Below are 27,911 nucleotides of genomic sequence, written 5' to 3' on the forward strand. Positions count from 1 at the left end.
AATACTATACTACACTCATGTGAATGTTGTAATATACTGTAGAATACTATAGTAAATACTACAGTATTTATTTACATATACGCTGCCCATTCCCCTCCCCCGTATCCTAATTTGTGCCACCCATAATTGAGAAACCTACATAATAATATAATAATAATATGCCATTTAGCAGACGCTTTTATCCAAAGCGACTTACAGTCATGCGTGCATACATTTTTGTGTATGGGTGGTCCCGGGGATCGAACCCACTACCTTGGCGTTTCAAGCGCCGTGCTCTACCAGCTGAGCTACAGAGGACCACTACATGCCAAGTATAGACCATATTGTGTTCCCTACAGGTTATAGAAAAGAACAGAAACGCTGAACAGACCCCAGTCCTACCTACCTACCTACCTACCGGTTATGGAACAATTTATCTTTATACTATAGTATTCTTTCATGTTGGAAAGGCCCTAGCATCCTGTCTAGGGGAGTGTACATGAAGCTACCTCACACTACAGAAACAGGAGATAGGCTCCTGCCCTATGGGCCGTTCTGGCTCGGACAAGGCTACTTATTTACTTTATACATAACACAAGTAATAATTATAATGTTCCATACTTGAGAGTGTGATTGAGGGGAGGTGTGGGTAGGAGAGGCTGGTCTGGAGAGGCACAGTCATCCTGGAAACCTGGACAGATTACAAGACAGAAGAAGAGACTTTATGGTCCATATTCTTTTCAGTTTATTTCAGAGCCTTTTTATGTTTATCTCAATATAAGACAGATTTTCTGTTTTATATCCTTTCTGGTGCTACTTAAGAAAAAAAAAACGGTCTACTTTTATATATTCTCTATTCGGACATGCTTCACTTGCTTGTCCAATGGGATCACCAATAGAGGCTGTACCTGTATCCCTGGCAACCCAGGAAGTGACACTCGCTGGTCATCAAGGCGACGACTCTGAGTGTTGGCCAGGAGGCTGAAGAATTGGTCAACTTCTGGACCTGTGTGAACAGAACAGGGGTCAGTGTTCAGGGGTCAGGGGTCAGCTAAGATGACATGACTGTCACATCAATAAAGATGAACAGTGACATTTTATTTAACCTTTTAATTTAACCAGGCAAGTCAACTAAGAACAAATTATTATTTACAATGACGGCAAGAGGCGAAATGACTCCTGTGGGGACGGGGGCTGGGATAAAAAAAACAGAAAAACCCCAAAACGGACAACACAGACAGAAGACACCGGCAACAGCACAAATACAACAGCAAACAAACAGTGGATGTGTGTGCAGGGCCGTAACCAGCGTCTGAGTTTTAGTGAGGTCTGGACAAACTCTAAAATGCAATTTGGAGAACAGCAAAAACAAGCAAAAATCACCCCAGCCATTATCACAATGGTTGCTGTAGCTTCATTCACCTCAGTCGATCTACAAACACATAGCCTATTAGCTATACAATTAGCCGCTACACATTAACACAGATTAACTTCAGCACCAGGATAAAAAACTATAATTTAATACGTAAAGAGGGATCTGTTAGCAGAAAAAGTATTTTATTAACAAAAAGTTAAAAATGTCTAATACATTTGCAAAAATGTCTAAAAACCTGTTTTTGCTTTGTCATTATGGGGTATTGTGTGTAGCTTGATGAGGGGGGAAAAAAACAATTTAATTCATTTTAAAATAAGGCTGTAATGTAACAAAATGTGGAAAAAGTCAAGGAGTCTGAGTACTTTTCCTTGACTTATTCCACATTTTGTGGGGTTACAGCCTGAATTCAAAATTGATTAAATATATTTTTTTCACACACATCTACAAAACCCTATAAAGACAAAGTTGAAACGTGTTTAGAAATCTTTGAAAATTAAATACAGAAATATGTCATTTACATACTGTAAGTGTTCACACAGCTGAGTCATGTAGAAGCAGCTTTGGCAGCAATTACAGTTGTGACTCTTTCTGGGTAAGTCTCTTAAAAGCTTTCCACAGCTGGATTGTGCAACATTTGCCCATTATTCTTTTCAGAATTCTTCAAGCTCTTGTCTAATTGGTTGTTGATCATTGCTAGACAACCATTTTCAGGTCTTGACATAGATTTTCAAGTAGATTTAAGTCAAAACTGTAACTCGGCCACTCAGATACTTTTATTGTCTTCTTGTTAAGAAACTCCAATGTAGATTTGGCCTCGTGCTTAAGGTTATTGTCCTGCTGAAAGATGAATTCATCTTCCAGTGTCTGCTGGAAAGCAGCCTGAACCAGGTTTTCCTCTAGGATTTTGCATGTGCTTAGTTCCATTCGGTTTCTTATTTATCCAGAAAAACTACCCAGTCCTTAACGATTACAAGCATACCCATAACATGCAGCCACCACTTGGGCTCCCAAGTGGCGCAGCGGTCTAAGGCACTGCACTTCAGTGCTTGAGGTGTCACTACAGACCCCCTGGTTCAATTCCAGGCTGTATCACAACTGGCCGTGATTGGGAGTCCCATAGGGCGGCGCACAATTGGCCCTGCGTCGTCCGGGTTTGGCCAGTGTAGGCCGTCATTGTAAATAAGAATTTGTTCTTAACTGACTTGCCTAGTTAAAAAAATATGCTTGAAAATATGGAGAGTGGTAATCAGTAATGTGTTGTATTGGATTTTCCCGAAACATAACTTTGTATTCAGAAAAAAAAGTTAATTGCTTTGCTATATTTTTTGTGGTATTACTTTAGTGCCTTGTTGCAAACAGGATGAACGTTTTGGAATATTTTTATTCTGTACAGGCTTCCATCATTTCACTCTGTCAATTAGGTTAGTACTGTGGAGTACCTACAATGTTGTCGGTCTATCCTCAGTTCTCTCCTATCACAGCCATTAAACTCTGTAACTGTTTTAAAGTCACCATTGGACTTAGTGGTTTCCTTCCTCTCCGGCAACTGATTTAGGAAGGACGCAAGTATCTTTGTAGTGACTGGGTGAATTGATACACCATCCAAAGTGTAGTTAATAACTTCACCATGCTCAAAGGGATATTCAATGTCTGCCCTTCTTGGCGAAGCATTGGAGAACTTCCCTGGTCTTTGTGTTTGAATCTGTGCTTGAATTCACTGCTCGAGGGACCTTACAGAGATAATTGTATGTGTGGGGTACATAGATGAGATAGTCATTCAAAAATCATGTTAAACCACATTATTGCTCAACACATTTCAGTTTAACATTTTTTAAAATTAATTTATAAAATGGGGTATTGTGTGTAGATCAGCTTTTATATTGCAGATAGATTGAGGCTTCCGTCTATGTAATTGTCTGCATCATTTCCAATCCCCCATATATTGTTTTGTAAATATATATGTAAAATAAATATATTTTCCTTTATTATTTTCCCCTAATCCTACTATCCCTCCCCTAATTGGAGTAAACTAATGGACAACAACTCTTAAGCTTCTACTTCCAGCTTATACTGTACATACTATATACATTTCATACAGTCTCTTAGAATAGGAGTGCTGATCTAGGATCGCTTTTTCCTTTTAGATCCTTATGAATAAGATTATATATATGTACAGGGGGGACCTGATCCTAGATCAGTATTTGTGCCATTTTTTAATACAGGACCTGAGCCATAGAGTCCACACCTTATGTATTTGGGCAGTAAATCTAAAACATTTTATTTGGCTCTATACTCCAGCATTTTGTATTTGGAAGTGTTTCATATGAGGCGACAGTACAGAATGTCACCTTTAATTTGAGGGTATTTTCACACATATCTGTTTTACAGTTTATAAATGAAAGCACTTTATTTATCAAGTCCCCCCATGTGAAGAAGTCAGCTTCTACCGTAAATAGTATTTGAACCCAGGCAGGTCTGGCAGTAACATGAACATAGTTAGGTAGCTAGTGACACAACAGAGAATGATGGTGAGTGTTCAGTACAATGAAAACCTCTTGATCAAAGAAATAAACCCATACAACCACATTAGAATTTTTCTTACAAATTTCAAAAGCATTCACATTTTTTATATTGGCCTGCTATAAAAAATAACTAAGTATTGTCATTTTAAGTGTATCCTGATGTAAAATGAAACAAATATAATTTCAAAAATATTAATGACACTACGACATACCAGCAGGATACTGTTTCCTCCCACTTCAGCAGCTGTCATCATCCAGATCGACCAGAGCAAATCACAAGTGTAGAAAAGTGGCAAATGTTACACAACAACAACTACTTCTGGCGAGAGAACACACCACATACGACTCAATATCTCTTACAGAAGTAATAGGAAATTCCAAATTGATTAAAAAGAGTATGATCTTCGAATAATAGTTTGCGAGGTTTGATATTGCCAGTACCAATGCATAAGAAGCAGCTTGTGACTAGAGGGAACACTTTTTAAGGATCACATAAGCCCTTAAGTATTAACCCCTCCCCATTAAGTGCCCCAGCCACTGTCAACCTCCATCCTCCCTGCTCCCCTCCATCCCTCTTCAATATCACCATCTGTGATCCCAGATAAAATATATTATCCTCTAGACAGTGAAGGATGATCTTTTCGCTGTTGGTCGCATTCAGCTGACGTTGACATCATTAAAGCCCTATCCATGTATGCATGTTGTTTGTGTTTTGTCGAGCCCACATCCTCATCATGTGAAGGGTTGGCGTGCAGGGTGACAGGTCAGAAGTCAGGGTTAGACAGTCTGTACAGAGGCTGACTGCAGGTCACAGACTTGTCTTGTCTTCAGTGTCACACTAAATGATCTTGACCAATAATTCCAGTCATTATTAAATAATATATACTGTATTTGAGTCCCACCTTCAACAAAACATTACCTTTACTGCTTACTGAAGCATTCATAATACCTTTATAAGGCTACATAGAGGCTGCATAAATCATTTACAAGCAATACTACATTATATAAATGCCATTTAGCAGACGCTTTTATCCAGTGACTTAGTCGTGCATGCTTACATCTTACGTATGGGTGGTCCCAGGAACCAAACCCACTATCCTGGCATTGCAAGCACCATGCTCTACCAACTGAGCTACAGTGGACCATAGAAAATGCCAGATGTAACGACCGACGTAAGGGCCTGTTATCTCACCATTATCTAATATGAAATGCTATAAATGAGTTGTGGAGCATCTATGTGGTGTTTATGAAGACCTCCTGAATGCTCAAAGCCTTTACACATTAAAACACGTATTTATTTTTGAAGGGGGACAGATATTTGCTATTCAGACTGAGACATAATGCAGTATTAAGAGGTGAGGATAAGCATATTGTTTATTCATAATTTTGACCAAAATACAATGAAAACAAAGGCCCAAACAACCACACTTCATCCCTTCCTTTATAAAAACGTATATTATAAAAGTGCATGATTTCAGAGGAAGACACACTACAGTAGTAAAGACATTCAGACAGATGAAAACAATAAATGTAACTCGGGAAAGGCACACAAGTATTTAATGGTCCCAACACAAAGGTTGCATCTCAATAGTCTAAAGAGGCCACTGCTCCTTATCTCCTTTCATTCATTTGCACTGACAGGACAGAAGGAGAGGAAGCCACCTGAGACTGTTGAGATGCAGCCCAAGGTTCTTTGGTGTACAGCAGTCACTAATTTCCTGCATCCTTCATAGATATACCTACAAGCATTGGGGAGAAAAAAAATACCTTCATGCTGATCTGGAGAATGAAAGAACAGGCAATATATCAAAATATGTAATGAATTCTGGGTATAAAGTTGTAGACGAGTATTGTTGAACAGGGATGGTACTACTACATAGATAAACAGATAAAAGGGAAAAGGGAAATGTTGAGAAAAATAATAATGATGATTCACATATTTGTAACTCAATTACAGTAGAAGACAGAGACCGATTCAAATAATCTTCATAATATAGACTGTTTTAATTAAATATTCAGAGCAAAAAATTTCCATCACAGCATTATATTAATACGTATCTACATATTTTTTTTTGCTTCAAGCATAATTAAAATAAAATAAATTCGATAAAAGACTGAAAATACAAGATACTATCCTTTAATGATGACTACATCTTAAAATGGCACTTTATGTTTTACAGCTGTCTCAAACTGTGCAACATTAGAAGAGTACACAAGCATCTCATAATGAACAACTCCGTTAAGAGCAGACCTGGGTTCAAATAGTATTTGTTTTCTTTCAAATACTTTAAGTGTGCTTAATTGAGCTTGTCTAACCCAATGGAACCACTGGAATAGTCCTAAAAGTACAAACTGCAAATCCCACTGGTCTGGTACTCCCGGCAGACTTAATCAAAACTCTCAACTTATTTGAAAGAAAAAACACAATTTGAATCCAGGTTTGTGTTCAGAGCCATTCTCCCAGCAGACTCAGACCAGCTCCCTTCCAGGCCGAGGAGAGAAGGGAGGGTTATATCTAGCTTTCAGGAGTTGGAACCAGGTCCAGCTTCTTCAGGTCATTTAGGAAGCTGGTGGGAGTGACAATGTGAGACGAACCTATAGAGAGGAGAGGAACAGACAAATACTATAGTACTTATATAGCGCTTTTCTGAAACCCAAAGATGCTTACATTCACAGTGAAGATTCATGATGAAAATGTATGGTGAGAGACAGACTTAGCAGCGCATCAACATTAAAGAAACATACATGCTGGGGGATATACAGTGCCTTCAAAAAGTATTGACTTTTCCCACATTTTGTTGTGTTACAGTCTGAATTTAGAGATTTTTTGTCACTGGTCTACAGACAATACCCCATAATGTCAAAGTGGAATTATGTTTTTTTATGTTTACAAATTAATAAAAACATTTAAGCTTAAATGTCTTGAGTCAATAAGTATTCAACCCCTTTGTTATGGAAAACCTAAATAAGTTCAGGAGTAAAAATGTGCTTAACAAGTCACATAATAAGTTGCATGGATTCACACTGTGTGCAATAGTGTTTAACATGATTTTTGAATGACTACCTCATCTCTGTACCCCACACATACAATTATCTGTAAGGTCCCTCAGTCGAGCAGTGAATTTCAAACACATATTCAACCACAAAGACCAGGGAGGTTCTCCAATGCCTCGCAAAGAAAGGGACATATTGGTAGACGAGTAAAAAAATTAAAAGCAGAGATCCCTTTGAGCATGGTGAAGTTATTAATTACACTTTGGATGGTGTATCAATACACCCAGTCACTACAAAGATAAAGGCGTCCTTCCTAATTCAGTTGCCGAAGAGGAAGGAAACCGCTCAGGAATTTCACCATGAGGCCAATGGTGACCTTTAAACAGTTAGAGTTGAATGGCTGTGATAGGATAAAATTGAGGATGGATCAACAACATTTTACATTACATTTTAGTCATTTAGGAGATGCTCTTATCCAGAGCGACTTACAGTTAGCACATACATTATTTTATCGAACCCACAACCCTGGCGTTGCAAACGCCATGCTCTACCAACTGAGCTACATCCCCTGCCGGCCATTCCCTCCCCTACCCTGGACGACGCTGGGCCAATTGTGCGCCGCCCCATGGGTCTCCCGGTCGCGGCCGGCTACGACAGAGCCTGGATTCGAACCAGGATCTCTAGTGGCACAGCTAGCACTGCGATGCAGTGCCTTAGACCACTGCGCCACTCGGGAGAGACAACAACATTGTATACTGATTAAAAATAAACGCAACATTCAACAATTTCAAAGATTTTACTGAGATACAGTTCATATAAGGAAATCAGTCAATTGAAATAAATTAATTAGGCCCTAATCTATGGATTTCACGACAGGGCATGGGCGCAGCCATGGATGGGCCTGGGAGAGCATAGACCCACCCACTTGGGAGCCAGGCCCAGCCAATCAGAATGAGTTTTTCCCCACAAAAGGGCTTTGTTAGAGACAGAAATGCTCCTCAGTTTTATCAGCTGTCAGGGTGCCTGGTCTCAGACAATCCCGCAGATAAAGAAGCCGGATGTGGAGGTCCTGACGTGGTTACACATGGTCTGCGGTTGTGAGGCCGGTTGGACGTACTGACAAATTCTCTAAAATGATGTTGTTGGCGGCTTATGGTAGAGAAATGAACATTGCATTCTCTGGCAAAAGCTCTGGTGGACATTCCTGCAGTCAGCATGCCAACTGCATGCTCCTTCAAAATTGTAGATGCGTGGCATTGTGTTGTGTGACAAAACTGCACATTTTAGTGGCATTTTATTGTCCCCAGCACAAGGTGCACATGTGTAATGATCATACTGTTTAATCAGCTTCTTGATATGCCACATCTGTCAGGTGGATAGATTATCTTGGCAAAGGAGAAATGCTCACTAACAGGGGTGTAAACAGATTTATGCACAAAAGTTTAGCGAAATAAGCTTTTTGTGCATATGGAACATTTCTGGGATCTTCTATTTCAGCTCATGAAATATGGGACCAACACTTTACATGTTGCTTTTATATTTTTGTTCAGTATAGTTACTCCACAATACTAACCTAATTGACAGAGTGAAAAGAAGGAAGCCTGTACAGAATACAAATATTCCAAAACATGCATCTTGTTTACAACAACACACTAAAGTAATACTGGAAAGAATGTGGCAAAGCAATTAACTTTTTGTCCTGAATACAAAAAGTGTTATGTTTGGGGGAAATCCAATACAACACATTACTGAGTACAACTCTCCATATTTTCAAGCATAATGGTGGCTGCATCATGTTATGGGTATGCTTGTAATAGTTAAGGACTGGGGTGTTTTTCAGAATAAAAAAAGAAACGGAGCTAACAGGAGGCAAAATCCTAGTGTAAAACCTGGTTCAGTCTGCTTCAACTTGACAGCAGGACAATAACCTAAAACACAAAGCCAGATCTACACTGGAGTTGCTTACCAAGACAGTGAATGTTCCGGAGTGGCCGAGTTACAGTTTTGACTTAAATCTACTTGAAAATCTATGGCAAGACCTAAAAATGGTTGTCTAGCAATGATCACCAACCAATTTGACAGAGCTTGAAGAATTTGAAAATAATAAAAATGGGCAAATGTTGCACAATCCAGGTGTGGAAAGCTCTTAGAGACTTACCCAGAGGTGTAAGGTGCTTCTACAAAGTATTGACTCAGGGGTGTGAATACTTACGTAAATTACATATTTCTATACATTTAATTTCAATACATTTGCGAAAATGTCTGAAAACATGTTTTCACCTTGTCATTATGGGGTATTGTGCCTAGAGAAAAATAAATCCATGTAATCCATTTTGAATTCCGGCTGTAAAACAACAAAATGTGGAATAAGTCAAGGGGTATGAACACTTTCTGAAGGAACTGTAGGATCTTTTAGCGCCACCAGCAGGGGAATTCCAAACGAGGGTACATGGTGTGTCGTCATTGTAAATAAATACAAAATTCAACTGGCTTGCTGGTTAAAGAAAAGGTTAAATAAAATATAAAAGTGTACACTAAGGTTCAGTCCAAATATTGTATTCCTTACCAATCAGGACCTCCCATTTTCCGTCGGTGGCTCGAGTGACCTCGTAGGCGGAGCGCATCTCGGAGTGGGACACGCCTCCGATCATGAAGATGATGAGCCGAGGGCCGGAACGATACTCCGTTGGAGACTTGTTCTTGTGCCATTGTCCGAACCGAGCACTGCTGCAGTATGATATAAATGTAAACAAAATAAAACACGTACATTCCTAATTATGTATAAATGATCTGCTGCAGTAAAATAAAACATATTCATCACTGGTGGCACTTTAAATGGAGAGGGCGTGCTCATAGTAAATAGCTCGAACGGGATACATGGAACGATATCAAACACATCGTTTTTATGTGTTTGATACCATTCCATTCACTCCCCTCTTCCGCTCACCAGCCTCCTGTGATGTACTGTATATTGGTAATTATGTAGTTATCCAACAATCATAATAATTAATATATATATCTTGTATATATATCTTGTCAAATCATATTGTCGTGAGGCTTACCACCACCCACGTTATCTATTATATAATCCATCATTGTGGGTAATTGATATATATATATATATATATATATATCAATTACCCACAATGATGGATTATATAATAGATAACGTGGGTGGTGGTAAGCCTCACGACAATATGATTTGACAAGATGGCTGGCCAGGGTTAATGCACAGAATTAAATAGAACATAGTATATTATAACCCCAAAAAAAGTCTATAACATGTACGGGATAATCAACGAGGGGCTATGTAGTTATACTATGTGAATAATCCAAGCAACTGCATAACACATACATACACACACACACACACACACACAAGAACAGCTGCCGGATGTTGATATACGTTCAAAGTTACATCACCAGATGAACACTTCTGTATTCCATTAATATGACAACAGCTGTTGATGTCCTTGCTCTATAACATATATTTCTTTATAGGTGTGTCCCAAATGGGACCCCATTTCCTATAGTGTTCTACTTTTGACCAATGCCCCATGGGCCCTGGTCCAAAGTAGTGCACTATAAAGGGAATAGTGTGCAATTTAGGACGCATCCATGAAGATGTGTGTGTATAAATAATTTATCAAGAACTTAAACCCTGCCCTCAAAAAGTGCTTTGCTCTATGAACAGGAACAGGAAGGAAGTTGTCTGTGTACGTCCCAAACGGCACCCTATGGTGCACAACTTTCGACCCCTATTCCCTGTGGCTCTGGTCAAACGTAGTGCACTATATAGGGAATAAGGTGCCATTTGGGACACCATTATGTCCATAGATGAGATTCAGATGAGCTCTTATACAGTGCATTCAGAAAGTATTCAGACCCCTTTACTTTTTCCACATTTTGTTACGTTATAGCCTTATTCTAAAATGGATTAAATTGTTATTTTTTCCTTATCAATCTACACACAATACCCCATAAGGACAAACCAAAAACGGGTTTTTAGAAATGTTAGCAAATGTACAGCACCAGTCAAAAGTTTGGACCCACATACTCATTCAAGGGTTTTTCTTAATTTATACTATTTTCTACATTGTAGAATAATAGTGAAGACATCAAAACTATGAAATAACACATGGAATCATGTAGTAACCAAAAACAGTGTTAAACAAATAAAAATATATTTTATATTTGAGATTCTTCAAATAGCCACCCTTTGCCTTGATGACAGCTTTGCACACTCTTGGCATTCTCTCAACCAGCTTCATGAGGTGGTCACCTGGAATGCATTACAATTAACAAGTGTGCCTTCTTAAAAGTTAATTTGTGGAATTTCTTTCCTTCTTAATGCGTCCATATTAAGTCCATATTAAGGCAAGAACAGCTCAAATAAGCAAAGAGAAATGACAGTCCATCATTACTTTAAGACATGGTCAGTCAATACGGAAATATTCAAGAACTTTGGAAGTTTCTTCAAGTGCAGTCACAAAAACCAAGCGCTATGATGAAACTGGCTCTCATGAGGACTGCCACATGAATGGAAGACCCAGAGTTACCTCTGCTGCAGAGGACAAGTTCATTAGAGTTACCAACCTGCTTCACAGAGTTCAAGTAACAGACACATCTCAACATCAACTGTTCAGAGGGGACTGTGTGAATCAGGCCTTCATGGTGGAATTGCTGCAAAGAAACCACTACTAACAGGACACCAATAAGAATAAGAGACCTGCTTGGGCCAAGAAACACAAGCAATGGACATCAGACAGGTGGAAATTGGAGATTTTTGGATCCAACCGCCGTGTCATCTGAGACGCGGTGAGGGTGAACGGATGATCTCCACATGTGTAGTTCCACCGTAAAGCACAGAGGATGTGGTGTTATGGTGTGGGGGTGCTTTGCTGGTGACACTGTCTGTGATTTATTTAGAATTCAAGGCACACTTAACCAGCATGGCTACCACAGCATTCTGCAGCGATACGCCATCCCATCTGGTTTGGGCTTAGCGGGACTATCATTTGTTTTTCAACAGGAAAATGACCCAACACACCTCCAGGCTGTGTAAGGGCTATTTTACCAAGAGAGAGAGTGATGGAGTGCTGCATCAGATGACCTGGCCTCCACAATCCCCCGACCTCAACCCAATTGAGATGGTTTGGGATTAGTCGGACCGCAGAGTGAAGGAAAAGCAGCCAACAAGTGCTCAGCATGTGGGAACTCAAGACTGTTGGAAAAGCATTCCAGGTGAAGCTGGTTGAGAGAATGCCAAGAGTGTGCAAAGCTGTCATCAAGGCAAAAGGGTGGCAATTTTTTTTGGGTTACTACACGATTCCATATGTGTTATTTCATAGTTTTGATGTCTTCACTATTATTCTACAATGTAAAAAATAGTAAAAACAAAGAAAAACCCTTGAATGAGTAGGTATGTCCAAACTTTTGACTGGTAGTGCATATTTACAAAAATGTATACATTTACATAAGTATTCAGACCCTTTACTCAGTACTTTGTTGAAGCACCTTTGGCAGTGATTACAGCCTCAAGTCTTCTTGGGTATGACGCTACAAGCTTGGCACACCTGTATTTGGGGAGTTTCTCCCATTCTTCTCTGCAGATCCTCTCAAGCTCTGTCAGGTTGGATGGGGAGCGTTGCTGCACAGCTATTTTCCTGAGCGCTCTGGAGCAGGTTTTCATCAAGAATCTCTCTGTACTTTCCCTCGATCCTGACTAGTCTCCCAGTCCCTGCCGCTGAAAAACATCCCCACAGCATGATGCTGCCACAACTATGCTATACCATAGGGATGGTGCCAGGTTTATCCAGACGTGACGCTTGGCATTCAGGCCAAATAGTTCAATCTTGGTTTCATCAGACCAGAGAATCTTGTTTCTCATGGTCTGAGTCCTTTATGTGCCTGTTGGCAAACTCCAAGCGGGCTGTCCTGTGCCTTTTACTGAGGAGTGGCCACCCTACCATAAAGGCCTGATTGGTGGAGTGCTGCAGAGATGGTAGTCCTTCTGGAAGGTTCTCCCATCTCCACAGAGGAACTCTGGAGCTCTGTCAGAGTGACCATTGGGTTCTTGGTCACCTCCCTGACCAAGGCCCTTCTCCCCCGATTGCTCAGTTTGGCTGGGCGGCCAGCTCTAGGAAGAGTCTTGGTGGTTCCAAACTTCTTACATTTAAGAATGATTGAGGACACTGTATTCTTGGGGACCTTCAATGCTGCAGATAATTCTTGGTTCACTTCCCCAGATCTGTGCCTCGACACAATCCTGTCTTAGAGCTCTCCGCACAATTCCTTGGTTTTTGCTCTGACATGCACTGTCGACTGTGGGACCTTATATAGACAGGTGTGTGCCTTTCCAAATCATGTCCAATCAATAGAATTTACCACAGGTGGACTCCAATCAAGTTGTAGAAACATCTCAAGAATGATCAATGGAAACAGGATGCACCTGAGCTCAATTTCGGGGTCTGAATACATACGTAAATAAGGTATTTCTGTTTTTTACATATCTAAAAACCTGTTTTTGCTTTGTCCTTATGGGGGTATTGTGTGATGAGGAAAACGTTTTGATAATACATTTTAGAATAAGGCTGTAATGTAACAAAATGTGGAAAAAGTCCAGAGGTCTGAATACTTTCCGAATGCACTGTCCAACATGAACAAGCTATATCAACAAACTAAAAATAAAAAAAACTCCTGGTATGTGGCGGGGGAGATTATTCACAAGCTGTCTAATAGGCAGTTTGGATCAACTTTAACTTTTCACCAGCACACGTAACTACGGCAAAGCTCTATTTTCAAGATGACAACTGAGACTAAAGTGTTAATGTATGTGACCCTGGTTATCCATCTGCCTCATATAAGGCCATGCCCCTTCTCTGTCCCCGGTCCGACCCCACCCCCTTCCATGCTGTGGCTCCACCACCCCGTGGTGTATCCAGAATACACACCTGACAGTCGTCTGCATGGTGTTGATGGGGGCAGGGTCAGAGATGAACGGCCACTGCTTCCTGTCCAGCTTGTCCTCGATGGCATTCTGGAAAAAATAGACACACGGTTGGTCAGACTTGGGCTGTGACGGTCATTTTTGGATGACAGTAATTGGCTAGCCAAATGACCGCGGTCTTCGTAATAACCTTTCAAATAGTAAAACATTTAATGAAATACATTTTTTTTTTTTAGATGCACATTTTCTCCTCTCCTGACTGCATGTGCTGCCATAGAAATAGAATGAATAGAACGGGTGTCCCCATTTAAGTCAATGATGGCATAATGGGTACACTGGCAGCCATTGTGAGTGTACCCATAGAAGCAAAGCAGGAAGTAAAAGCAGGAAGTGTACCCATCAATATGTGTGGTGATTTGTGTATAGTCCGTTTGTTTGTGTTGTTGGTCTTGGCTAGCTTAATGTTTTGGTCAGTAGCTAGCACTCACTCACTCACGTGGCTGCTAGCTAGCATCGTCATGACGGAAAAGGGGGATGTGGGAAGCCGTATGTTTTTCTAAGTCGTGAGAACGCTAGAGAGCAGTCAATGTTGAAAAGTAATCTTCAGATATGTACTTTTCTTAAATGTAGTTTTGTAATTGACTAAAACAAGGAAATTGTGGTTGAAAAAGGTCACGTTTTTGCTGTGAGCCACTGGAGTAACCACAGGTTGTCTTTCCCACAGACGGGGAGGGTTGCGACATAAATCTAATACCGACTGGGTCTATATCAGGAAGCCATTGCGAATGTACCCATGAGTTTACCAGTCAAATTGCCAGGGTTATATGTTCCAAGCCACTTCTATTCATTCTATTTCTATGTGTGCTGATGCTGCATTGTGGGGGGTGTTTTTTGTTGCTTGTTTCAGCAATCACTTTGTTTAGAGTCCATGTCACCGCCGAAACAGACTCAACTGCACGAATGCCCGGCCGTCCTGTCTTCAGTCAGCTGTTCACGGATCCACCTGTACCCAAATACCCGAGACGGATCCAGAATTCTAAATTATGTCACGGGTCTTATCTGATATTATTGTCACGGGTATATGCAATTTTAACTGACTTGTCCAGAAGCACCCGTACAGATCCGAACGCGGCTGCTGCAGGAGGGAGAAATTGTATCATTTATGCTGCTGCTCTTGTTTTTCACCAGAGTGGCCCATGGAGCTTGTTGTTGGCCAATCATAAGTCATCAAAGCAGCAATAAGCTACAGTCAGAGCCTCCGTGTCGGTCAAAAGTTAGGCGATATCTAATCAATGGAATTAAAATGATGAAATTAATTGTTAAAGGAGAACGAAAGGCTACAATGACCAAGAGCCAACAGGTAGGCTGCTACTTAATAATCTGAATGGAGTTGTTAGGACGAGGAAGTGCATGCAGCCTCAATTAGACTAGCTTCCGGTTTGATGCAGTCAAGACAGGTACTACGTAACCATATTGAATGATAAATAACCTAGCTATGGCAGCTATTAGTCTACTATAGCACGAGTCTGCTTGGCGTCCCTCCCTCCCTCTCAGAGTACACACACACAGCACGGCCCCTGCTAGAGCGGCACCTCTCTCTCCCTCACGCTTTATCAGCTCCGGTTAATAAAGGATCTTAAACATGTACTTTTCTGCTGCTTCCCTCACTCTGATCGGACCGGGTCCGACCAGGTCTATATGGAACGGGTCTGGTTGTCCTCTACCACACTGTCTGTTTATCCATTTCCTCCTCCATACCTCCATCACGTCTTTGATGGTGGGTGTCCATCGGGAGAGCTGGTACGTGCTCTCCTTGCGCTCTTTCTTCTCAGGCAGTGTTTTCCCAGCATTGGGAGCCTGAAACACAACATTTCACATCCTTCAAATATAACAAGGGAAAAAAGGCTTCACTGTAAAGAGAGGCATTTGTTCAGCCCAAAAACGTGTGAGAGAGCAACAGACAGAGACAGACACAGGACAGAGACAGAGCCTTACTAACCCCAGCGATGATGGGACAGCCCAGGTGCTGTAGGTTGGTGATGATGTTGCTGTTTGCCTGCACATTGGCATGCTGGATTAACTTGGTCAGGTTCTCCTCTCCAATGCCTGTGTGTTACGAGACCCCCATTATACAGAGTAGACCTGGAGAATGAGTGACGACTCATCACCAAATTACCCGAATCAAAACTGCTTCATTAGCTAGCCTGTTGTCATCCCCCAGGGATCAACAGTAACCACAAGCTCTCAACCTAAAATATCCCCATCTGCTCCTCAGGCCAACATCCACAAACATATACATCCACACCAAAAAATTTGATCAAGTTCATTGATCTTATAGAGCTGTTCAGGAAAGCTATCATTTCATTTCAATAGCAGTTAGGTAGTAGCTGTGTGGTATCATATTAGAAACACTCATTTAGCTGTACCTGCTGAGTGGATCTTGACCATGCATTGACAGAAAGCAGAGATTGGGATCATGCAGCCAGCGCTATTCTGTTGACCTACCCTTCTTCTTGTGGAAGATATAGAGCAGTATGATGCGGATCTTGTCGTAGGGGTCGATGTCGGTGTTGAGGAGTACGGGGACGATGCTCTTCATGGCATCCTTCAGGGGTTCCCCGTCTACATCAGTCCCCATGGCCAGGTCCTGAGAAACATATGGGGAAAAACAACAATCAACAACACTCATAGAATGATGCCTTTAGGTCTTCCCCATCAGTCACACATCAGTGCATTAACACTTCAGATCCTTACCCCGCAAGCATACCCAGATTATATCACTCCTGGACATGCTACATGCTAGGTATGTCTCAACTGATCGACCACTAAACCTACTATATTAAAGACTATGAAACAAACTTGAGCGGAGCTATTAGAACCATTAAGACCAAAACAATGCTTGCATCCCAAAAGGCACGCTATTAGTAATGCACTAAATTAGGGAATAGGGTGCCATTTGGGACGCAGTAAATGTGTTGAGGGAGAAAGTAGGAGCTGTTCTGGGAACAAGGAAGGGAAAAGGGTTATAGTCTGAGATGTATGATGCCTTATGGTGTAGGAATGATGGATGGATGCAGTAATAACAGCCTGGCAACATTAATGGTCTTTAAAAGACTAGGTATGACATAATAACAGCTTCCTGTGCATTACTGTAGGTTCAGAGAGGGACAGTTGATCCAGATGCGCCTCATCTCAAGCCCTTTACACAACATTACTACATAAAGATAGCCGAGTGAAGTGGATGCCGGCTAGGCCGCCAGACAGCGTCACACTACGGCTGCGTCTCAAATGGCACCCTATTCCCTATATAGTGCACTACTTTTGACCAGGACACATAGGGCTCTGTTCAAAAGTAGTGCACTAGTGAATAGGGTGACATTTGGGATGCAGAAGCCTATGAAGCTTTTAAGAGAAACAGAGTGGTAAAAACAGAGATGGGAGCGTGGGGAGATCAGCACCCCAGTGGAGGCTAGATGGGGTGAGTATGCGGGAGTGGGAGTCTTATTATATGATACGATAATCCTACATATTAAAATATATTACACAACAGCACAACATTATCATGGTGACCTGGTCATTCATGGTTTAACCACCTAAGGCTTACAACCAGGGATGTGATTATTCAAGATAATATTACATTATTAAATATTATATAGAAAACAAGGAAGAGGAGGATATCGGTTTGGGAAAAGAAACATTTCACTGTAGAAAGGATGATGTCAGGAAATATGGGAAAATCATAGAACACAAACATATAAAAATCAAAAGAACCTACAAACATATAATTAAAATGCTATAGGTCGCTCTCGAAAAACAGATGATTCATCTCAAGGGTCTTGCTGGTTAAATAAAGGTTGAATAAAACAGGCTGCGTTTCCACATCAGAGAATCAAAAACATGCTCCTGGGTGTACCTGCCAGGTCATTTGCGTATGGTTTCATAAGAGAGGGAGGGAGCTTGACGGCACCCTATTCCCTATATAGCGCACTACTTTTGATCAGATCCCTATGGGCCTTGGTCAAAAGTAGTGCACTACATAGAGAATAGGCTGCCATTTGTGACTTGTTTTGTAGCAACACTGACCTGTTCCACCTCACACAGCTTGTCAACCGAGGCTTTGAATTTCTTCATGCAGGCCTCAGCCAGATGCAGGTGAGTGGAGTACTGCAAATCAAAACAAACGCATTACTTATTAACTTCTAACAAGTTGATGTCATCACTCCACACGATCATAATACTCCACTTTGTTGTTACAGCCTGAATTCAAAATGGATTCAATTGCAGTTCTCATCCATCTACACACACTACCCCATAATGACACAATGAAAACATGTTTTTATACATTTTGGATTTTTTTGGGAAAATGAAATACAGTATCTCATTTACACAAGTATTCACACCCCTGAGTAAATACTTTGTAGAAGTCAAAACTGTTCGCTGCTCTGGCACCCCAATGGTGGAACAAGCTCCCTCACGACGCCAGGACAGCGGAGTCACTGACCACCTTCCGGAGACACTTGAAACCCTACCTCTTTAAGGAATACCTGGGATAGTATAAAATAATCATTCTACCCCCCCCCCCCACCCCACAATTGTTTTTAAATAATAATAATATATATAAAACTATATAAAAACTATATAAAACTATAATATACTCAAACAAATAAAATAAAAAATTGGTAAAGTGGTTGTCCCACTGGCTATCATAAGGTGAATGCACCAATTTGTAAGTCGCTCTGGATAAGAGCGTCTGCTAAATGACGTAAATGTAAGTACCTTTAGCAGTGATTATACAGCTGTGAGTCTTCCTGGGTAAGTCTCAGAGCTTTCCACACATGGATTGTGCAACAGTTTCCCATTATTATTAAAACAATTCTTCAAGCTCTGTCAAATTGATAGTTGATCATTGCTAGACAAACATTTTCAGGTCTTGCCATAGATTTTCAAGTAGATTTAAGTCAAAACTGTAACTTGGCCACTCAGGAACATTCACCGTCTTCTCCAGTGTAGATTTGGCCTTGTGTTTTAGGATATTGTCCTGCTGAAAGGTGAATTCATCTCCCAGTGTCTAGAGGAAAGCAGACTGAAACAAGTTTCTCTAGGATTTTGCCTGTGCTTTGCTCCATTCTGCTTCTTTTATAATCCTGAAAAATTCCCCAGTCCTTAACGATTACAAGGATACCCATAACATGATGCAGCCACCACTATGCTTGAAAATATGGAGAGTGGTACTCAGTAATGTGTTGCATTGGATTTGCCCCAAATAACACTTTTTGTATTCAGGACAAAAAGTAAATTGGTTAGCAAAATGTTTTGCAGTATTACTTTAGTGACTTGTTCCAAACAGGATGCATGTTTTGGAATATTTTTGTTCTGTACAGGCTTCCTTCTTCTCCCTCTGTCAATTACGTTAGTATTGTGGAGTAATTACAATGTTGTTGATCCATCCTCAGTTCTCCTATCACAGTCTCTGTAACATGGTGAAATCCCTGAGCGGTTTCCTTCCTCTCCGGCAACTGAGTTAGGAAGGACGCCTGTATTTTTGTAGTGACTGGGTGTATTGATACACCATCCAAAGTGTAATTAATAACTTCACCATGCTCAAAGGGATATTCAGTGTCTGCTTTAAAAAAAATTTTTTTTTTTAAAGTATATATATATATTTTTAAATCTACCAATAGGTGCCCTTCTTTGCGAGGCATTAGAACATCACCCTGGTCTTTGTGGTTGGATCTCTGTTTGAAATTCACTGCTCGACTGAGGGACCTTACAGATAATTGTATGTGTGGGGTACAGAGATGAGGTAGTCATTCAAAAGTCATGATAAACACTATTATTGCACACAAAGTGAGTCCATGCAACTTATTATGCGACTTGTTAAGCAGATTTTTACTCCTGAACGTATTTAGGCTTGCCATAACCACGGGGTTGAATACTTATTGACTCAAGACATTTCAGCGTTTGATTTTTAATTAATTTGTAAAAGTTTCTAAAAACATAATTCCACTTTGACATTATGGGGTATTGTCTGTAGACCAGAGACAAAAAATCTACATTTAATCCATTTTAAATTCAGGCTGTAACACAACAAAATGTGGAAAAAGTCAAGGGGTGTGAATACTTTCTGAAGGCACTGTAGAATGAAGAAATGTATTGGGCATGCATTATAAGTGGCCTGCTACACTGGATGCGCAACGTTTGCAGAGGGTAATACGCTCCTATTCATTTCAATTAAATCAGGCTCGCGCCCCTTGAGCGTAAAATTCACTCCAGAGAACAATAGGATAAAGTAGCTTGCACTAAGCTTTCAGCGTAGCAGGGAGAGAAAACATGGCCCACATTGGAACATGGCCCACGTCTTTGCCAAAAAATCTGGGTGCTTATCTATATGCTATAAAAGTGAATACATCATCGGTTTACATTTAGGCTGACAGTATGTGATCACTGGAGAGACATGTCATGAAAGCCAATCTCAACCAATCAACTGATTTTAGATGGAAAGATAAGGAACACCCACCAAGCTGAGTTCCTTCTGGTACTGTGGCATCTTCTTCAGCATCTGAGACAGGTCTTTGATATTAGCCTTATCAGTGGACATCCTCTTGCTCTCACAGAACACACGCAGCAGCTCCGTCACTTTCCTGGAACACGAACAATGAGCAACATCTGACAGAGACTATCCCAGGGTTGGGTTCAATTCAGTGTTCAATTCAAGAAAGAGAATTCATTATATTACATTTTTACAATTCACTGAATAGAACACTAAACTTACCTCAAACAACTCTGGATCATGTAATCTCTTATTAGAGGTTAGATCAGTTAAAAACACTTGTTGTAGGTAATCTTAATGATAGTGTGTCTTACTTGGTGACGTCAGCTATGTGCATGTGTCTCAGCTGGACCCACAGCTCATCGTCTTCGTCCAGGAGAACCTCCTTCTCCTTGGAGTCCCCGATCCCAGTCGTCTGATATCTAGAACACACACAATAACAGCCGTTATACAGGGATACCATATGACAGATACCTTCTTCTACTGATGGTATGGTACGTAAGTATACATTGGTACTATGTATAGCTACATTGACAACACAAATAATATGGTCGGAGAAAGGTTATTAGGACACTCCTAACCTATAAAACGACTAACCAAAATGTAAAACTGACCCTTAACCTTAAGTAATTTTTACCAATTCTGAAATTAAGTATCGTTTGCAGGAGTGTCTGTTTAGCATTTTCCATATGGTCATCATGGGCCCTGGTCAAAAGTTGTGCACTATATTAGGAATAGGTTGCCAAACTAAGCCTACTTGTAGATGTCCTGTTTGATGTCCAGAAGGTCATAGACCATGGCCTGGAAAGTCAGCTCGTGCAGAATGGGAGAGATGGGATCAAAGCCACGGTCCACAATCAACAGCTGAGACCTGGCCTTGTCAGGACCCTGAAAATACATCAGACATTTCACGTCAGGGCAAGAAATTATACCTAGAAATGTCACTTTCTAATGACCAGTTAACCACTTCAATGCTTTGGCAGACAGGGCATATTGTTTTAGATCAAATCTATTGTCTCTAGCTCCACAATACAATGTCAGGAATGCTTTTGGGTAACAGGTTTTACCAAGAAGTCGCCCAGTCAGTGCCACTATCAGACTTTACCACATTCAGAAGAGTTTTGTTCCCCCAGCCATTTACACATTCAATTTTTTTCCTAAAGTACCCTCACAATAACAAGAAAATATCTATGCCATGTGTATTCTAATACCCTTTTCACACTGTACTGTGCTGGCCTGCTTATGTACCCACCACAGTGGATATTTTGTTGTGAAAAAAACATATCCGAGCCAGCACAGTACGGTTCTGCACGATAGTGTGAAAATGGTGTTACTGTGCTGGGTACTGAGGCAGAAGGACCATAGAGAAGATAAGATCAGAAAGATAAATTATATCAAATGAATACATGCCTTCAGATGTCCAACACAGGCTTAAGGAAATGCCAGCTAGGAAAGACAGAAAAGGAGAGAAAAAGTAGCCGAGCAGCAGAGTGTGAAAGATAATTTACAGGAAATCAAGTGAGAAAGTAGAAGGAGCTATGAGAAACTCCCATAGATGTAACACTTTCAAAATGCTTCAATAACCATATCATAAGCCTAGTATCATAAAGACAAAGCGTTTGATGGTTTCAGATAGAAGTCATTCAACGCAGTGTATTTTCAATTGGCGTAGGGAGTGAACGGTCATTTTGAGCCAAGCAGACATGGTACTATTAGTACCGTAAAGAAGTGTTGTGTATTGTGAGAGGTGGTGAGGCGTTGGCGTCTCCTCTCCTCACCTCTCCCATGCTGGGGTTGTCTGCTTTATGGGCGTTCAGACGTTGATACACCTCCTCAGCCAGTCTGGCATTCTCCTCAGGACCGCTATGGTAGAGGGAGAGAGAGAGAGAGTGTAAGTGGCATATAACTTGCAAGACACTCAAGTACCCAAGAGAAAGTGATCATTGAAGACAGGCTCTGTATGTAAGACCTGTGTGATGAGCTTTGAAAAAGACATGTCTAAAAGTGTCAATTCAAATCAAATCAAATTGTATTGGTCACATGCGCCGAATACAACAGGTGCAGACATTACAGTGAAATGCTTACTTACAGCCCTTAACCAACAGTGCATTTATTTTAAACAAAAAAAGTAAAAATAAAACAACAAAAAAAGTGTTGAGAAAAAAAAGAGCAGAAGTAAAATAAAGTGACAGTAGGGAGGCTATATATACAGGGGGGTACCGTTGCAGAGTCAATGTGCGGGGGCACCGGCTAGTTGAGGTAGTTGAGGTAATATGTACATGTGGGTAGAGTTAAAGTGACTATGCATAAATACTTAACAGAGTAGCAGCAGCGTAAAAAGGATGGGGTGGGGGGGCAGTGCAAATTTGGGGTGTTGCCCACTATTGGGGTATTGCCCACTATTGGAGGACTAAAAGTATCTATTTACTCAGATGAGCACCCAACTCCCACTGAAACCTCTGGTAGCACCTTCATGCCTGTATTTATCAGACCTGTCTGTAAGTTAGGGTATGGTGTGTATAGGTACCTGTGGAAGCGGATGGCAGGGTACTCCTTCAGGGTGTCGCAGAGGGTGGCGATCTGCTCTGCCAGAGTCTCCATCATTCTGTCTTTATTCCCCTCTCCAACTGGACTGTAGAACGAGTGCAGGGAGCTGGGATCGTCCAGGGAAAATACCTAGAATAGAGAAGGAACAGGAAGGGCGTGAGACAGAGAGAGAGAGAGCGAGACAACAACACAACTAGACCCATGAGAAAACAAAAAGATAATTACTTGACACATTGGAAAGAATTAACAAAAAAACAGAGCAAACTAGAATGCTATTTGGCTCTAAACAGAGAGTACACAGTGGCAGAATACCTGACCACTGTGACTGACCCAAACTTAAGGAAAGCTTTGACTATGTACAGACTCAGTGAGCATAGTCTTGCTATTGAGAAAGGCCGCCGTAGGCAGACCTGGCTTTCAAGAGAAGACAGGCTATGTGCACACTGCCCACAAAATGAGGTGGAAACTGAGCTGCACTTCCTAACCTCCTGCCAAATGTATGACCATATTAGAGATACAGTGAGGGAAAAAAGTATTTGATCCCCTGCTGATTTTGTACGTTTGCCCACTGACAAAGAAATGATCAGTCTATAATTTTAATGGTAGGTTTATTTGAACAGTGAGAGATAGAATAACAACAACAAAATCCAGAAAAACGCATGTAAAAAATGTTATAAATTGATTTGCATTTTAATGAGGGAAATAAGTATTTGACCCCCTCTCAATCAGAAAGATTTCTGGCTCCCAGGTGTCTTTTATACAGGTAACGAGCTGAGACTAGGAGCACACTCTTAAAGGGAGTGCTCCTAATCTCAGTTTATTACCTGTATAAAAGACACCTGTCCACAGAAGCAATAAATCAATCAGATTCCAAACTCTCCACCATGGCCAAGACCAAAGAGCTCTCCAAGGATGTCAGGGACAAGATTGTAGACCTACACAAGGCTGGAATGGGCTACAAGACCATCGCCAAGCAGCTTGGTGAGAAGGTGACAACAGTTGGTGCGATTATTCGCAAATGGAAGAAACACAAAATAACTGTCAATCTCCCTCAGCCTAGGGCTCCATGCAAGATCTCACCTCGTGGAGTTGCAATGATCATGAGAACGGTGAGGAATCAGCCCAGAACTACACAGGAGGATCTTGTCAATGATCTCAAGGCAGCTGGGACCATAGTCACCAAGAAAACAATTGGTAACACACTACGCCGTGAAGGACTGAAATCCTGCAGCGCCCGCAAGGTCCCCCTGCTCAAGAAAGCACATATACATGCCCATCTGAAGTTTGCCAATGAACATCTGAATGATGCAGAGGAGAACTGAGTGAAAGTGTTGTGGTCAGATGAGACCAAAATAGAGCTCTTTGGCATCAACTCAACTTGCCGTGTTTGGAGGAGGAGGAATGCTGCCTATGTCCCCAAGAACACCATCCCCACCGTCAAACATGGAGGTGGAAACACTATGCTTTGGGGGTGGTTTTCTGCTAAGGGGACAGGACAACTTCACCGCATCAAAGGGACGATGGACGGGCCATGTACCGTCAAATCTTGGGTGAGAACCTCCTTCCCTCAGCCAGACTACAATTACTGGGCAATGTCACTGGATACTTCACTGGACCTTCGGCAATTTGGCCATTGGACCAGAGTTGAGCGAAGTTCAAAGAAGGTGCTGTAGGTAGGTACCCACCTGGGACTCGTACGGCAGGAAAGCCACGTTGATCTCCTTCAGAGTCTTGATGACTCTGGCAACTCTGGCCCTCCCAATCTCAGCAAACAGAGCATCTGGGCAATCTGCAGGATAGGTGATTGGCACAAAACCAACTGTTATTTTGTATTCTTTTAAAATATATTCATGCTTTTAGAGATTTTACAAGGTTAATCTCATTAAGATTTAGAATCTCCTTTCAAGAGAGACATGACCAAAATGACAAAACACCACATTTTTTGGTATCAGACGATGGAAGAGTATAGTTTTGATGAAGTTTTATAACACTTTAAAACAAATGGTCTTACTGTCTGTGAAGAAGATGTGCGCCGCTTTGTAGGTGAAAGCCGTCTCTTTGAAGTCGTTGATAAGAGCATGAACCGACTGAGAATTTCCACACGCGCACACACACAGGTGAGAGAAAAAGAAGAAGACAAAGAGCGTAAGATGGCTTTACAGCAGTACAGGATATAGCAGTTGATGACATAGTTAAAGGGGGAATGGCAGGGGAAACACACTTCTCACCTTCTTTGAAGGGGAGATCAGATAAATGGCCTCCAGGCTGGAAATGGGCTCCCTGCGCTTGTTGATGTCCTCCACAACTGGGGTAGGAAAAGGTAGATCAGTTAGGGACTGTGCATCCTAACTGAAGAACATCTCCACAGACTCTCACCTCCTCATACTCTGACCCATACCTGGATTCAAATAGTATTTATTTATTTATTCCATTGCACCAGACAATCTCAGTCGAGCGCAGCTTAAGTATTTGAAAGAAAACAAATACTGTTTGAACCCAGGTATACTTACATTTGAACTTAGGTATACCGATGCCTGGGGTGTCCCTTGATATAATAAATAGTTATTGACAAATAAAAGTAGCCTTAGCCCACTGGCCATCCCAACACTTACTAGTCACCCCCTCTGCCATGATATCTGACATCTTGCAGCAGGAGGACAGGATTCGCATGCTGATGTGGTCCACAATGAGCACCTGGACAAACAGAGATGTGCGTTATTCATTAATATTCAATTGATCTTTAGGCTATTATGATTGACAATTTGACAGAGTCAGACATTATGTATTTTGACCTGAATCTTTTCAGAGCAACGCAAAAAAATGTTTTACAATACCTTCCATTCTCCATCCTTCTTCACACTTTTGATAACTCCATTCAGGATTTCTTAAGAGATGAGGAACGAGAGGAAGAATGAAATATTACAGTAACAAAACTGAAATTTGTCCAACAAATATGTTACATTTTAGATTTAGAATGAGTAGTGGTGTTTATTTTACCTGGGGGGGGGGGGGGGTCAATTAAGAACACATTTTTATTTACAATGATGGCCTGGCAAGAGGCAAAAAATAAGTTAATAGACAATAGTAGTCTAGGGTCTGGAATCTGTTTTTTCCTGGTTCCATATTTTACAGAGATCTCTTAAAGTTGACCCAGATGGAGTTTGTTAGCCAGTGTCAAACAGTAACTAATTGGGTAGTAAAAGGCTAAGGAAAATGAACTTACACAGGTAGTAGGTACACATTGTCTTCGTTCACATGCATGGTTGATCACAAGACAGCCCACAATCAACTAGCTACACCCAACTTGCCCTATTGTTCCCATCATAGCTTCCATGATAAAGTCAGCAAAACATTCAAGTTTTAGAGCCTACTTGAAATACAACTACTAGTGATGAGGCATACCCTTCCCAGTCACATTTTATATTTCTATTTTAAATAGCCTAATGACAGCAAGCAATATACCATGTCCAGGCATTACTAGCGTACAACTAAGGAAGCAACTTGCTTGAGTGACGAAGGCTATGTGTATCGCTAACTAGCCAGGCAGTTTGTTTGGATGTTTTATGTTCTTAATTTTAGTGACAACAAACTAAAAGCATGATGATATCAAAAAGGCACGATTTCTACCGCGGAACGTCGAACATTAGAGAGTTGAGAATTATAAAATTGACAAGTTTTTTCACTTACTCTCTCCGACTAACGCCTTCAGTCCGCTTGGAGCCATCTTGACACTTCCGTGTTGTCGATTCTTTTTCAATGAAACATTTTAACTGGCTAACATCATCATAACACCTACGTCATGTCCGCTTCGTTTTTCAAAGATAGAAAAGTGTTAGAAGTACATTAAAATGCACTCAAAATAAATAAGTAAATTAGAATTCCAATTTGACTAAAGTGTTATTCATATTCTTCATTAGTTAATTTTCATTAAAACATTGTCATCTACAGTAGGTCTCTGATATAGGGTAGGCGCAAAGAAAATACGATTTTCTTGTTGTTTGGGTGTGAAACATCTTTATTTCAACATCTTTATTTCATTATGATGACATTCTCTAAACTTCCAGCATGGGAGTCCCTGTTGAGACAGAGTGGGGCATCACTAGAAATCCAATTAAGAATCGTAATCTCATTACATTAGAATCAACATATGACATTTCAAGGATCAGTTGAGATCCATCTCCAATAGGCTACCGGTTCTGTATGTGACTGACACCAAGGGTTGTGGTGCCATCCTGACCAACAAAGAGTGCAAGTCCAGCTTCTGTAATAGATATAGATACTAAGCATTAGCATTCTCTATTGAGTAGTATGCCATGCTTTTACTAATCTGTGTTCTTGAAACCAGCATCAAGTTCAAAGTACCTTCCATGGGAGCAGGGAGCTCAAATACTGAGCCCAAGCTCTCCAGACAGAGATTTTCAACCACATCCTTGGCATCCACCCGTGTGTTCCCGACCCGAGTCAACTGACCGGCAACTCTGGCCCTCTCCTGCGCCTCCGGGTTCTGACTGGGCATGGAATCCAGCAGCAGCCCACCCTTCATCGCCAGCTGCCTTCTCAGGGTGTCCTCTGATGAGCATTTCGCTACATTTACATTTACATTTACATTTTCTTATCCAGAGCGACTTACAGAGATACACCCGCAATAACATCTGCTAAACACGTATATATGTGACCAATAACATTTGATTTGATTTTAACCTGAGTGAAATACATTGTGGGGTTTACTTCAAATGCCAAATGATCTTTGGTGGTTGCAGTTTGATGAGGATAGTTAATTGGTGCATCTCTGTGAGTTGGTGTGTTTGCCTGATAAGTACAAGCATATTAAACAGAGGTCGTTAGGTTAACCACACAAGTCTAAGACCTACAGATTTGTGTTAGCTTCCCGAGCTAATGCCTAGGCTTTAGCTCAGCAGCTTAACACAGTCTTGTAGCACGGGTCCAAACCCTGGCTGGTTACACATACCAGGCTCAGAGTGACTGGATGTGCTT

The 27,911-nt window shown here is 41.1% G+C and overlaps 1 protein-coding gene across 2 annotated transcripts; it reads right to left on the bottom strand.

Moving 5' to 3' along the window:
* Nucleotides 1-5,224: 5,224 nt before the first annotated feature.
* stxbp2 (syntaxin binding protein 2) lies at nt 5,225-26,665 on the bottom strand. 2 transcript variants are annotated; one of them, XM_084145764.1, is made up of 18 exons: nt 26,604-26,665; nt 25,751-25,800; nt 25,529-25,610; nt 25,145-25,221; nt 24,928-25,003; nt 24,602-24,705; nt 22,897-23,045; nt 22,148-22,232; nt 21,127-21,257; nt 20,684-20,791; nt 20,337-20,460; nt 17,903-17,983; nt 16,325-16,466; nt 15,819-15,925; nt 15,578-15,676; nt 13,824-13,909; nt 9,437-9,597; nt 5,225-6,471 (listed from the first exon to the last, which is right to left on the bottom strand). In XM_084145764.1, exons 1-18 carry the CDS (start codon nt 26,638-26,640, stop codon nt 6,392-6,394), a joined length of 1,779 nt encoding a protein of 592 aa, XP_084001890.1. In that variant the 5' UTR covers nt 26,641-26,665; the 3' UTR covers nt 5,225-6,391. The 2 variants fall into 2 exon arrangements, with proteins under 2 accessions (XP_084001890.1, XP_084001891.1); XM_084145765.1 differs by having other exon boundaries at nt 9,437-9,594; nt 26,604-26,651.
* Nucleotides 26,666-27,911: the final 1,246 nt, after the last annotated feature.

The sequence above is a fragment of the Coregonus lavaretus genome (assembly GCF_964263955.1).
Source record: "Coregonus lavaretus genome assembly, chromosome: 28".
In the NCBI taxonomy this organism is placed as follows: domain Eukaryota; kingdom Metazoa; phylum Chordata; class Actinopteri; order Salmoniformes; family Salmonidae; genus Coregonus; species Coregonus lavaretus.

Coding starts and splice junctions, on each gene's coding strand:
- stxbp2 (XM_084145764.1), bottom strand. CDS start 26,640: ATGGCTCCAAGCGGACTGAAGGCGTTAGTCGGAGAGA. Junction 22,233..22,896: donor CCTGCCATCCGCTTCCACAG/GTACCTATACAC, acceptor CCTCTACCATAG/CGGTCCTGAGGAGAATGCCA. Junction 20,792..21,126: donor ATCAAACAGGACATCTACAA/GTAGGCTTAGTT, acceptor TGTGTGTTCTAG/ATATCAGACGACTGGGATCG.